Source organism: Caenorhabditis briggsae (assembly GCF_000004555.2).
Source record: "Caenorhabditis briggsae complete genome, chrIII, whole genome shotgun sequence".
NCBI classification, from domain to species: Eukaryota; Metazoa; Nematoda; class Chromadorea; order Rhabditida; family Rhabditidae; genus Caenorhabditis; species Caenorhabditis briggsae.
This window is the reverse complement of record NC_013490.2, coordinates 14,488,002-14,499,333: the sequence shown is the minus strand read 5'-3', so window position 1 is coordinate 14,499,333 and position 11,332 is coordinate 14,488,002. Positions and strand designations below refer to the sequence as shown.

The 11,332-nt window shown below is 39.7% G+C and overlaps 4 protein-coding genes across 4 annotated transcripts; 3 read left to right on the top strand and 1 right to left on the bottom strand.

The window, feature by feature from the left end:
- Positions 1 to 199: 199 nt before the first annotated feature.
- On the top strand, positions 200 to 2,031 carry CBG15348 (the record flags this gene model as incomplete). The annotated part of the gene is made up of 8 exons (XM_002643121.2): positions 200 to 309; positions 403 to 627; positions 676 to 970; positions 1,018 to 1,094; positions 1,159 to 1,269; positions 1,319 to 1,592; positions 1,651 to 1,932; positions 1,996 to 2,031. The coding sequence occupies 8 exons, from the start codon at positions 200 to 202 to the stop codon at positions 2,029 to 2,031; spliced, it is 1,410 nt and encodes a 469-aa protein (XP_002643167.2).
- Positions 2,032 to 2,443: 412 nt separating this feature from the next.
- Positions 2,444 to 3,242, top strand: Cbr-ykt-6 (the record flags this gene model as incomplete). Its single annotated transcript, XM_002643120.1, has 3 exons — positions 2,444 to 2,629; positions 2,680 to 2,829; positions 2,973 to 3,242. The coding sequence occupies 3 exons, from the start codon at positions 2,444 to 2,446 to the stop codon at positions 3,240 to 3,242; spliced, it is 606 nt and encodes a 201-aa protein (XP_002643166.1).
- A 571-nt stretch (positions 3,243 to 3,813) lies between these two features.
- On the top strand, positions 3,814 to 5,772 carry CBG15346 (the record flags this gene model as incomplete). The annotated part of the gene is made up of 7 exons (XM_045244699.1): positions 3,814 to 4,033; positions 4,244 to 4,320; positions 4,368 to 4,505; positions 4,568 to 4,753; positions 4,803 to 5,015; positions 5,065 to 5,356; positions 5,630 to 5,772. 7 exons carry the CDS (start codon positions 3,814 to 3,816, stop codon positions 5,770 to 5,772), a joined length of 1,269 nt encoding a protein of 422 aa, XP_045095699.1.
- Positions 5,773 to 6,350: 578 nt separating this feature from the next.
- Cbr-hipr-1 lies at positions 6,351 to 10,614 on the bottom strand (the record flags this gene model as incomplete). Its single annotated transcript, XM_045244698.1, has 13 exons — positions 6,351 to 6,371; positions 7,023 to 7,287; positions 7,329 to 7,585; positions 7,632 to 7,910; positions 7,934 to 8,029; positions 8,062 to 8,231; positions 8,281 to 8,364; positions 8,414 to 8,510; positions 8,721 to 9,082; positions 9,145 to 9,256; positions 9,300 to 9,548; positions 9,765 to 10,296; positions 10,343 to 10,614. The coding sequence occupies 13 exons, from the start codon at positions 10,612 to 10,614 to the stop codon at positions 6,351 to 6,353; spliced, it is 2,796 nt and encodes a 931-aa protein (XP_045095698.1).
- Between the last annotated feature and the right edge of the window lie 718 nt (positions 10,615 to 11,332).

Here is an 11,332-nt window from a genome sequence, read left to right as displayed (position 1 = left end):
AAATCTCAGATTCTAAGGTTCCCTTTAAAAAGTTCCTGCGGTTTCCCGACATTTCTTTCGAGATCCCGTTCTCAAAAAGCCTGTGCGCCTTTACCTTCATTCTTACTGTATTTTTTCGATCGTCTGTTTCCCCTTGAATATTTTATCTTTCAAAACGTTCAAATTCCTCTTTTTTTAGAAAAAATATCTTTCAAATGAAATGTCGTCGGACTGTTCGATTTGTAGCTCTATCACAACGATTCTCTACTTGATCCCTTTGCTTTTCGCCCTCATCGTTATCCCATTTCGTCTGATTTCAGATACAAGGAGGTTTGAGTTATTCTGCTAAAAATTGAAAAAAAAAACACATTTTTCTTGCTATCAATCTATTTTTCATCAATCACCGTAACTTTTTTTTTTCAGAAAATCAAGAACTGTCGCGTTCTTCCATCCATATTGTAATGCTGGCGGCGGTGGTGAACGAGTGCTATGGGCGGCGATACGGACGATGCAGAAGAAGTTCCCGGATCGTAAATTCTATGTATACTCCGGAGATACCGATGCGACAAAGGAGCAGATTCTACTGAAAGCAAGACAACGATTCGGAATTGAGTTGGATCCAACGAATGTTCATTTTATCTATATGCAGTGAGTTTTCTTCTTGCGCCTCCAAAACGTCCACTACTAATTTTTCAGCTGGCGAACTCTCGTCGAAGCCCGTCACTATCCGCATTTCACAATGTTGTTCCAAGCGCTAGCTGGACTAGTTCTCTCCCTTGAAGCTTGGATCCGAATGGTGCCTGAAATATTCATTGATTCGATGGGATATCCATTGTCACTTCCGACGTTCCGTTTGGCTGGATCCAAAGTTGTCGCTTATGTTCACTATCCGACAATCTCATGCGATATGTTAGATGTTGTCGAGTCGCGGCAGCAAACATTCAATAACTCTAGTACTATTGCTCAAAGCAATTTCCTGTCATGGGCAAAGGTTAGTCCTTTTTTTAACTTTCAAATATGTATGTAAAAACGTTTCAGCTTGCCTACTACCGTCTATTTGCATGTCTTTACTGGCTAGCGGGAAAAACTGCTCATGTCGTGATGGTCAATGGAAGGTAATTTTTGTACCTTATTAGATTTCTATGAATACCTTCCCTCTAATGAATCTGAAATTGACAGTTGGACGCAACGCCACATCACAGCCATTTGGTCTCGTCGCGATGTGAGTATCGTCTATCCGCCATGTGATGTTGAGGAATTTATGAAGATTGAGTCGGTGGCTGAGAGAATGTACAACAACAGTTTATTCAGAATATGTTCAAATTCCCAATATTTTCAGTCTAGAAGAAAAGAAAACGGTCCGCCTCCTGTCGGTTGGTCAAATCCGTCCAGAAAAGAATCACAAGCTCCAATTGGAAGTACTTCATGATATTAAAGAACCTCTTAAAAAGAAGGGATACAACGTGGAGTTGTGTATTGCTGGTGGATGTAGGAATGAAGAGGATGAGCTACGAGTGAAGACATTGAAAAAAGAAGCAAAAGAATTAGGAATAGAGGAAGAATTAAGATTCGAATTGAATATTCCCTATGAAAATTTAATCGATGAGTTATCGGTTAGTATTTTGGTCCCGGGAAAAAAATGGCTACAAAATATCAATTTTTGAATTCCAGAAGGCTCTAATCTCCATCCATACTATGCACAATGAGCACTTCGGAATCTCAGTTGTCGAAGCGATGGCCGCGTCTACAGTAATCCTTTCCAACGATTCGGGCGGTCCGAAAATGGACATTGTCAAGGATTTCGATGGAAAATGTGTTGGATATCTATCGATCACACGAGAAGAATACGCGGAGACAGTTCTGAAAATTGTGGGCGAGGGGCGAAGTCAGAGGGATAAGATTCGAGAGCAAGCCAGGAAATCATTGAGCAGATTCAGTGATTCGGCGTTTGAGGTATATACGAGGCTTGAAATCGACAGAAAACTGCCAAAAGAGAATATGAATATTTTTTTTCAGACTCACTGGAACAAACAAATCGAAAAAGTCCTATAAAGTATCATCTTCAGGGTCTAAACCTTTTTTTAACGGATAGATTTCTTCTATTTTTATGGGTCTTTTTTTCTCGCTTTATAGTCAGGTTATTTCAATGAAATTGTTCTTTTTTTCAGAAATTTGTGTGAAAAACTGATTTTTTGCCGATTTATCGATGGTTTTAAACCAGATTTTTCTTTATTTTCTTCATTTTTTATCGCATTCTTCCAATTCCTTTCTCGCCAATTTTTTTTAGATTTTTCGTCTGAAACACTCTGATTTTCTTCTAGAATTTTCAAGTTCCCCTCCCCCCTTTTTTTTCAACGGATTTCCCTCTTTTTTCTCTCGCTTTCTTCCGAATATTTCAAAAAAAATTTCACAGCGTTTTCTTCACGAAATTTTCCCAATCTTCAGGTACAAAAAACGCCGGAAAATGAAGTTGTACTCGATCCACGTGCTTCACAAGGATCCCACCACTGCCAACGTTCGAATCTTCAAATCGGAATCTGACTTGTCGTCGTTCAGTTATTTCCAACGATCGTCCGTTCAGGAATTCATGACGTTCAGTTCGAAATTGATTGTTGAGAGAAGTGGTCTGGGAACAAGAAGTTCTGTCAAGGTGAGCTAGATTTAGCAAAAAGCTTTTTCTAAATCTCTCTCTAATTACAGGAAAACGAGTATCTGCTCCACTGTTACGTCCGAAACGACGGTCTATCAGCAGTCTGTGTAGCGGATTTGGAATATCAACAACGTGTGGCAATGAGCTTCTTGGGACGAGTTCTCGATGATTTCACTAACAAAGTTCCAGCCGCGCAATGGGTAAGCTCATCAAATAACTGCTCAGACATCTATAACATTCTAGAAAAGCCCAAAATTGCTAAATTCTTGAGAATGCTAGAACACTGGAAGAAACCCTCCTTCCCGCATTTTTCAATGATTGCTCATTCTTTCATATTTTGCAGGCAGGAATCCAAAAAGAGAAGGACTGCTCTTATGTTGGCCTCCGCGAGCTTCTGGAGAGATGGCAGAATCCACGCGAAGCCGACCCAATGACACGAGTCCAAGAAGAAGTCGAGGAGACGAAGATGGTGATGCACAACACAATTCAATCAGTTCTGGATCGTGGAGAGAAGTTGGACGACTTGGTCAAAAAATCGGAAAATCTGTCGGATCAGTCGAAAATGTTCTACACGTCGGCAAGAAAGATGAACAAGTGCTGCAATTATGTCTAAATGTTTTATTAGTGTTTCGGTGGAATTTTTTGATGAGATTACTGTAGTGAAGAAAAGTTCTGAAAGGCAGATTTTTTAATATAAAAATTCCTGGGTTTTTCATCTACAGTAATCCAAAAAACCTTCCCCACTACTTTTTTCCCATAAAGTTTCCGATTAGCTTTCACCTATCCGATTACAGTAATTCTCTTATTTTCTCAAATCTTTCCTATCTTTTCCTGTGTCCTTTTGTTTGTAAATTCCCGCTCCACACATTTCCGTTTTCTTCATTTTTCTTCCCTATTTCTCTCTATCATTCCCCCTGAAAATTCGCCCTTTTTCTCTATAAACTACGCAATTTTTCCAGAAAATTAAAAAAAGGTGCCAAAACCTTTTCTATCCGAGAATATGTATTTTTCTGTCCTTTTTCCGAAAGAATCATCAAATTTTTTCCCCATTTAAAATTTAAATAAATTTATTTTCCTAAAACTTTTTTTAGTAGAAGCTCAAATAGGATATGTCCTTTTATAGATTCTTCTATAAAACCAAATTTAGAAAACTTTAAAAAAAGTTCCCAGGGTACCACCATTGAATGCTCCATATCCTCCTTCTCATCCCCTCACTTCTGAATCATGCCACGTCATCAGAAGTTGCTCCATCCGTAGCAGTTCCTCTTCTCGCAGACACGTCGACTCTAGAATACGTCCACACCATCTGGAGACATGGAGATCGAACGCCTGCCGAGTTTTTGGAACCCGATGACTTGAAAAAATGGAAAGAAGGGATTGGAGAGTTAACGGAGGAGGGAGCAGGTAGGAAAGAACTTGAAATTAAATTTTATGTCAATTTCTGGAAAAAAATATAGCCGCGCGTTGAATTGCGTGCTTCTGGTGCAAACACCGCGACGTCAAAATGCACATCCCCTGATTTATCCATCGTTTTTTTGTTGCTTTCTGGCCCCTTTAAGTTTCATCTTGTTCTTATTGTTATATCTTGTTCTTATTGTTAAACTGACTTTCCAGCTCAACAGTACCGACTGGGTCAGTGGCTTCGAAAACGGTATGGAGCGTGGCTGGATGAGAAATTCAATCGGAATACGGTACTTTCATAAAATATGAAATCACAAACCTAAATTCTAACTTCCAGATTTATATCCGTAGCTCGGACTACAATCGCACATTGATGTCGGCGCAGGCCAATATGGCTGGCTTATTCCCGCCGATTGCCGAGGGATTGATGTGGCAACCGATTCCAGTACATACACGACCAAAGCCTATGGATAAGGTAGGTGAGAGACTAGCCCAGAACACAAAAAGTTAAGTCACGACTTAAAATTTTTTGTTCAGGAACTGTACGAAGAAGTGAAATGTCCAACAGCTGAAGCCGAGATGAACGCGCAGTGGAAATCAAAGAAGGCGGATGCTATTCGCCAGAAATTCGCCAATGAGCTCAAGTTTTTCTCTGAAAAATTCAGCCTCCCAAACATGGAGCTGAAAGCCACATGGCGAATTTTCGATAACTTTTTCTGTGAGGTAAGCAGGCTTTGAGTCATAGAATAATGTAAAGAGTTTTTTTTTCCAGAAACAACACAACATATCTTGGCCTGTCTGGATGAATTCCTCTATTTTCGAAAGAGTCGACCAGTTGTACAACGAAGTATCCCAGCTAGAATTCCACACAGAAACACTTCGACGTCTTCGTGGTGGCACTCTTCTAGAAGAAATTTTCCATAGATTTAGTGATAAAGCGAACGGGTCGCTAGGCAATGAAGCCAAGTTCTATGCGTATTCTGCAGTAAGCAATATTTCGATTTATCAACGATTATTTAGCTCTCGTTTTTCAGCACGACTCAACGATCGCCGCTCTCCTCGCTACACTTGGTATCTTCTACGATATTTACCCAAAATATGCCACCTGTCTTCTCATTGAAATGCACAAACTACAAAATCAAACTCGAGTGATTCGCGTTCTCCATAAAAACGAAACAGATATTGATAGGCTGATCGAGTACTCGATTCCAGGATGTCATGCACCGTGTACACTTGAGGGGTTAGGAAACGATTTGAGTAGATACTTTCCTGATGACTGGGAATTGGAGTGTGGACTCAGGTGGAACATGGATTTTGCTTATTTCGGTTAGTTCCAAAAAAACGCATTCAGTGAAGATATTCAGGTCAAATTGAATGTATAACATTTTTATAACAAAAATCAAAAAAACTACTTTTTCAAGATTTTTTCAAAAAGCCTTGTACACAAATGTTTTTGGTTTATTCTAATCAATATGTTCTACGGTAAATTTTAAACTGTGGTGCAAAAAATCAGACCAGGATCTCTTCTCTATAAAAACTTATGAACAAAATTCTGAAACCAATTTTTTGGCGTTTTCGAAAATTCTTCCTTTTTTTCAGTAATAAGCTCGAGTCTACTCATCATAACCATCTGTTCCTGTACCATGCTGCTTCTGGAAAAATACAAAAAGAAGCACATTCTAAAATTTACTGGACTCGGCGATGACACTGTCCCGATGCTCGCCATTGATGAAAGTGATTGATGTATTTATTGATTTCTTGTACATTTTTCTCATTTTATGTGCAATTGTGTTTCTAGTCAATTCCCCAATTTCATATCTCATTTCCTACATTCCAACCAAAGATCAAACCAACTTATCGGCATTTTTTTCTAAACCTGTGATTGTTACTTTGACGGCTCTCAACTTGAATAAAATTTTTAGATGAAAAAAAATAATAATTATATTTCAGTACCTCGTTGCAGTTTTCTTTCAAGGAGGGTGCAATACAAAATAAATCAGCATCTCAAATCGCAATAAAAAATATATAAATTGAGTTTCAAGGAGGCGAGGAACACTGGGACGGGACTAGTTTCTGTTTAAAGTTCTTTTCTCTCGGGCACAATTGAAAATATCGGAGAGAGGGAGAGACTGGGACGAAAATGAGATTTTAGCGGGGAATTGAAAAATAAGAAAAATGAAAAATTTCGGAAATTTTTTACAGGCACTGGGAGAGAGGGGGATTTTTGCACATGAAAAAAATAAGCTTTCGCAAAAATAATGTGGCAAATTTTATACAATTAGTGGGAGGATGGGAATTAGAAGTCAGCTGGTCTGGTTCTCTATTCCTCGGATTCGTCTTCCTGAAAATATTTTTTGAATGAAATTGACTTTTCAACTCCCGTAAAGGTAAGATGTGCACGCTTTCCCACAGAACAATTCCGATCTGCAAATTAATTTTTGATCTACAGAAAAAAGGTTGGCGCGATTACAATTGCAGGTCTAAAACCAAAATTTCAGAATTTTTATCTGATTTTGTGGAGTTCCAAGATGATTCAAATGATTCTTTAAAAAATAATTAGTGGTTATAGATTCATGTATCGCCAAATTTTTTTTCTGTAGATCAAAAATTAATTTGCAGTTTGGAATTGTTCTGTGGGAGAGCGTGATGTGCAGGATAGTAGTACCATTGGTGTTGGGATTTTTTCAGGGATTTTTTTTCAGTAGGTGTGTACATACAAACAAGGGAAAACAGGATTGTGAAGAGTAGTACAATTTTTAAATCGCTTTTTAAAATCTTACAATTTTCCAGGAAAATATTTAGAAGCGGGTAAATTTTCTTGGAAAATGGGTGGGGTGATAATCATACCTTTATATCCGTGATTCGGCATTTTTTCAGCTCTGTTAAAAAAAACGTTATTTAAAGAAAAATAGTTCAAAGAACACATTTCAGGCTGAAATTTCCAACCCAATTCTCCTAGTTTACAGAATCTTTCCATAATTTCAAAAAATACCTTATTTGCAACCAGCTGTGCCATATGATAATGCTGTTTGCGAAGCGCCGCCAATTTCGCTCTCTCCTGATTGAGACTCTGTTCCAATTCCAACATTCTCACTTGCGACTCCATTTCTTCTTTTTTAGCAGCATGCAGAGATAGATACGAGAAGTCTAGAGAGTTCCCATCGTCATTCAACGTTGTTTGGCCGTTCTTGACTGCTGCGACGACTTGAGCAGTATTCTGGTTGACAGCTTTTGAGGCGATCGAAAGGGCTTCCAGTCTGGAATAATTTTCAGGATAATTAAAAAAAGGGTAACTCACTTGGACGAATCCTTATCAGCCTTGACTCTACTCGACACGAACAGTTGCGCTGTCGATGCTGCGATTTCTTGTGCTGCCACAATCAAATGTTCGAATTTTCCTTTCCCAGTGACAACTCCATCAGCGGATTCCACCAAGACACGAGCAGCAACTCCAACTGCTTTGGCCGCTGATAGTAATCCTTCGGTCCATTGATGATTCCGTTTGTAGAACTCTGCCGGGGAGCCACCTTGTTTTCCAGCCGCAACGATTTCGATCTGGAAAAATGTCGATTTTCAGTAGAAAATTTGAGATACTTCCTACCTGTAGCTCTCGAGAAGCCGCCACCAGCTGCATGATAACCGACATCAATGCCTGACAATTGGCCAAAATTGATTCATTAACTTCGAGTCGGATACCATCTGAATTTTCTCGTGCTTTCCTCTGAATCGCCTCGATCTCCTGCACCGCCCGACGGATCGCATCATCCATTCGCCGCATTTCTTGTTCCAGCTCACTTCCAACGACTTCTTTATCGATATCTGTCGCCAAGGGAAGAGAGACGATAAGTGTGTTGAGGGTCTGAAAATTTTTCAGTAATGACTATATTATTTAAAATTGTTTACCTTCACATCCTCCCTTAGTACGTTCATTTTCTCAGCTCTCGACAGTGCACTATCATCGGCAAAGGCAATTTTAGCAGTTGCGAGAATCTTCTTACACTGATCATTGACCCCTTCATAGCTCTCAATACTGGCAGTATAGGCAGCTGAAGCAGCGGATGAGAGCGTAGTGGATAAGACATGACCAGCGAAGACGTGTCACGGGCGGCCAGAGGTTCGTCAAGACGATCCGAGGAGATGATTGAGATGAGATTGGTCATGGCGGCTTGGGCGAGGTCTGAAATTGGGATGGTGTTGTCAACTTCAAAATCCATGTATCCAGATGTCCTCTCATCATTATCAAAACTCACGTGGCGGATACGTTATCGATGTGGCATTCTGAAGCTCCTCCTCACAGTGATCAAACATCTTCGTGATTCCGACACCGGATTCTTCTGAAAAATACTTTGTTTGTGTTTTTTAATTCAAAAACTTTTTACGTACTCGCTACTTCTTGCCGGGCAACAGTGATCTTATTGGCCTCCTCGGCAGACGACTGAACCAGCTGGTTGGCGTGTTTCTCACGGAGATGGTCGATTGTCTGGAACAAGAAGACGTGAAGATGAACGGAAAAGTATAAAAAAAACATAAGCTGTACCTTAGAGGCAAATATGAATCATTTGACATTTTCTCTTTTTCCTACTTTTACACTTATATATATATATGTGCGCACATGATATATACGGATGGCTGGGTTTCCATTGATTTTTGATTATATTCGCTTTAGGGTTTCTATCTTTCTAACCCTTACCCTCTTTAACTCCTCGACTTCTATATCAGCTTTAGCCAGCTGAGTTCTCATTTCATCCACAGCTCCAGCATCTCCTTCTGCTTTCGACAAGGCTCTTCCAGTTTCTCTCTGTGCTTCTTCTACCTTCCTATTCAACGCGGTGATCTCTTCTTCCTTATCAAACTTTGCCTTTTCACTAGCATCTAATTGCTTCTGAAGATCGCCCAACTTCGTCAGTGCGACGACGTGTTCACTTCTGAATTTATCGTAGACTCCCTTCATCTTCTGGAATCTCTCCTCTGCTGCTGTGGCTTTGGCTTCGGCTTGTTTGACTTGTGCATCGTCCGATTGAATTTTGGAGGCGTCACGGAGAGCGAGCTCGTCTGAAAATTCAGTTAGAGTAAATGAAATATTTTAAGACTTTAAGATAGAATCAAGAACTCACTCTTAATTCTAGTCGACTCCTCCCGATTCTCATCAGCTTCTCTTTTCGCGTGATCTAGGTCTCCTTGCATTTGAAGCAGGCGATTTTCGTATTGTTCAATGCGATTGCGGGCCTGAAGAAAAAAATATATTTCGAATTCCGAAAATATAAATTACCTCCTGCAAGAGTCTCTCCTTAGCAAACTTCTCATCCTCCACAGCCCTTGTCAACATGACAATTTGCTCTTCTCGTGGATCTGGTAAACTAGATGGACTTGCTTGCTGTGGTTCTTCTTCCGCCAGATTCAGAAGCTCTCCGTCATGTCCATTCAGAGAAGTTCCGTCTTCTGAACCCTCAGAATGAAGATAGGCATGTGGGGTACGGTAGGACTCAAGATCGGATTGTTGGAGGAAGTTTGGTGCTTTCTGGAAGTTAGATGTTTCGGTTGTATGCATTTTGTTGGTTTTTCTTATAGTGCTCATCGTTGATAAATGAGAATTTGGGTTCTTTACAATAAAATTCGAAATTTTTAATTTTCGAGAATTTTTTTTGGCAACACAAAAAAGCATATCAAGAACATCAATTCTTCAAAATCATAATTTTAGCTAATTCTTGGACCCTTTTCAGCAAAAAATTCTCACCGATGGAAGCGTAGGAATCGACACCAAATACTTGAAGTATTGCAAGGCAGACGCCTCTTCGTAGAATTTCTTTGTCCGCTCAAAAATCTTTCGGAATCTAGAACGATGCCCTTCCAAAGCATCCGGTGGTACTTGGCTGTGCAGTTTGAAGATCATTTTAACAAGGTAATCATAGAATTTGCTAGTGTCCAAAACAGCAATAATCAGTGGGGAGAGCATACATTGTCCTTGCGGGATTAGAGAGTTCCAGCGAAGAGAATTCATCATTTCGAATACTCTATCTTGAAGCATGAGCAATGCATCCATTTGGTCCAACATATCAATTGTCATCTCGAACATATTATCCAAATCTCCTTCTAAAGTTTTCAATTGAGAATCATTGACGTCTAGTTTTCCAGGAACAACTGGATATTTGTTATGGAAGACGACACGGTCATGAATAAGTTTACAGTAAGCTTCAATGCAAGGACCATAGCCCGATGTATTTAGATGCTTCCAGAACTGAGATAGTTGAGTGAAACGGTTGACGAATCTGAAAGCCGGGATGAGAATTACTGTAGAAAATGATTCTGCCTCACCGATAAGTCTCCTCTGGCACTTTTCGATATCCATCTCTCAACATTTTATGGACCAAATGACAGAATTTCCATGTTAACACCGGATGTTTCTCCAGCTGAATCCTTCCGACAGTATGCCAGAATATTCCAGAAGATTTCTCTTTGTGAGTTCCGACTATAATTGTTCTCGCATGTTTCGGCTTCAACGGAACCTCGTTTTTGGTGATTGCCTTCTGAACAGCTTCCAGTTGACCACGCACGAAGGCTTCGCGCAGTTGGGCACGATGGTCCATACTACTGCAAAATTAGATGGAGATTGATTAATTTCGAACGGAGAACAAGAAGAGATAATTAGTGATAAAATTTAAATTGGTATTCAAGCGAATTGAAAATTTAGAATCTTCCAGAAATAAATATCCTCATTAACTAGAAAAATACTGAACCATCGATTTCTTTTTTCAATTCTACGCTCTCGAAGATGAGTTGTGATTTGAGAATCTGAAAACTGCAAAGAATAGGAATCCAGGGGAAAATAATCGAGAACCTTCTTAGAATTTAAAAAGAGCGACTGAGAGTGAGACTCAAGAATTCTAGAAGATTACTTTCAAACATTTGGAAAGGATTGGTACTTTTAACCTTTTTAAAAGAATTGAAATACCGTAAGCCTATAAGAAGCAGAAGGTTTCTGAACAATGACTACAATAGGCTTACTTGGAAACCTGTGAAACCTCCGAAACAAGAGAGAAAGTCAGAGAAAGTAACCAGAAGCTAATTTCATAATAAGGCATATACACACACAGTTAGCATTTCCATCTCGTTTCCTTGGCAAGTCAGCCGGTTCTCCTGCGCAGTGAGTATGGAGGAAGCGAGTAGTGTGTCTGTTTGTGTTTGTACGTGAAAGTGTGTTTGTATTTAGACAGAGGAGATGAAGGCAAAACTGACTAGTGACTCACCTAGAAATATGCGGAACAACAGCACAGCGAAATTGGAGGAATAGATGGATCGAGAGGA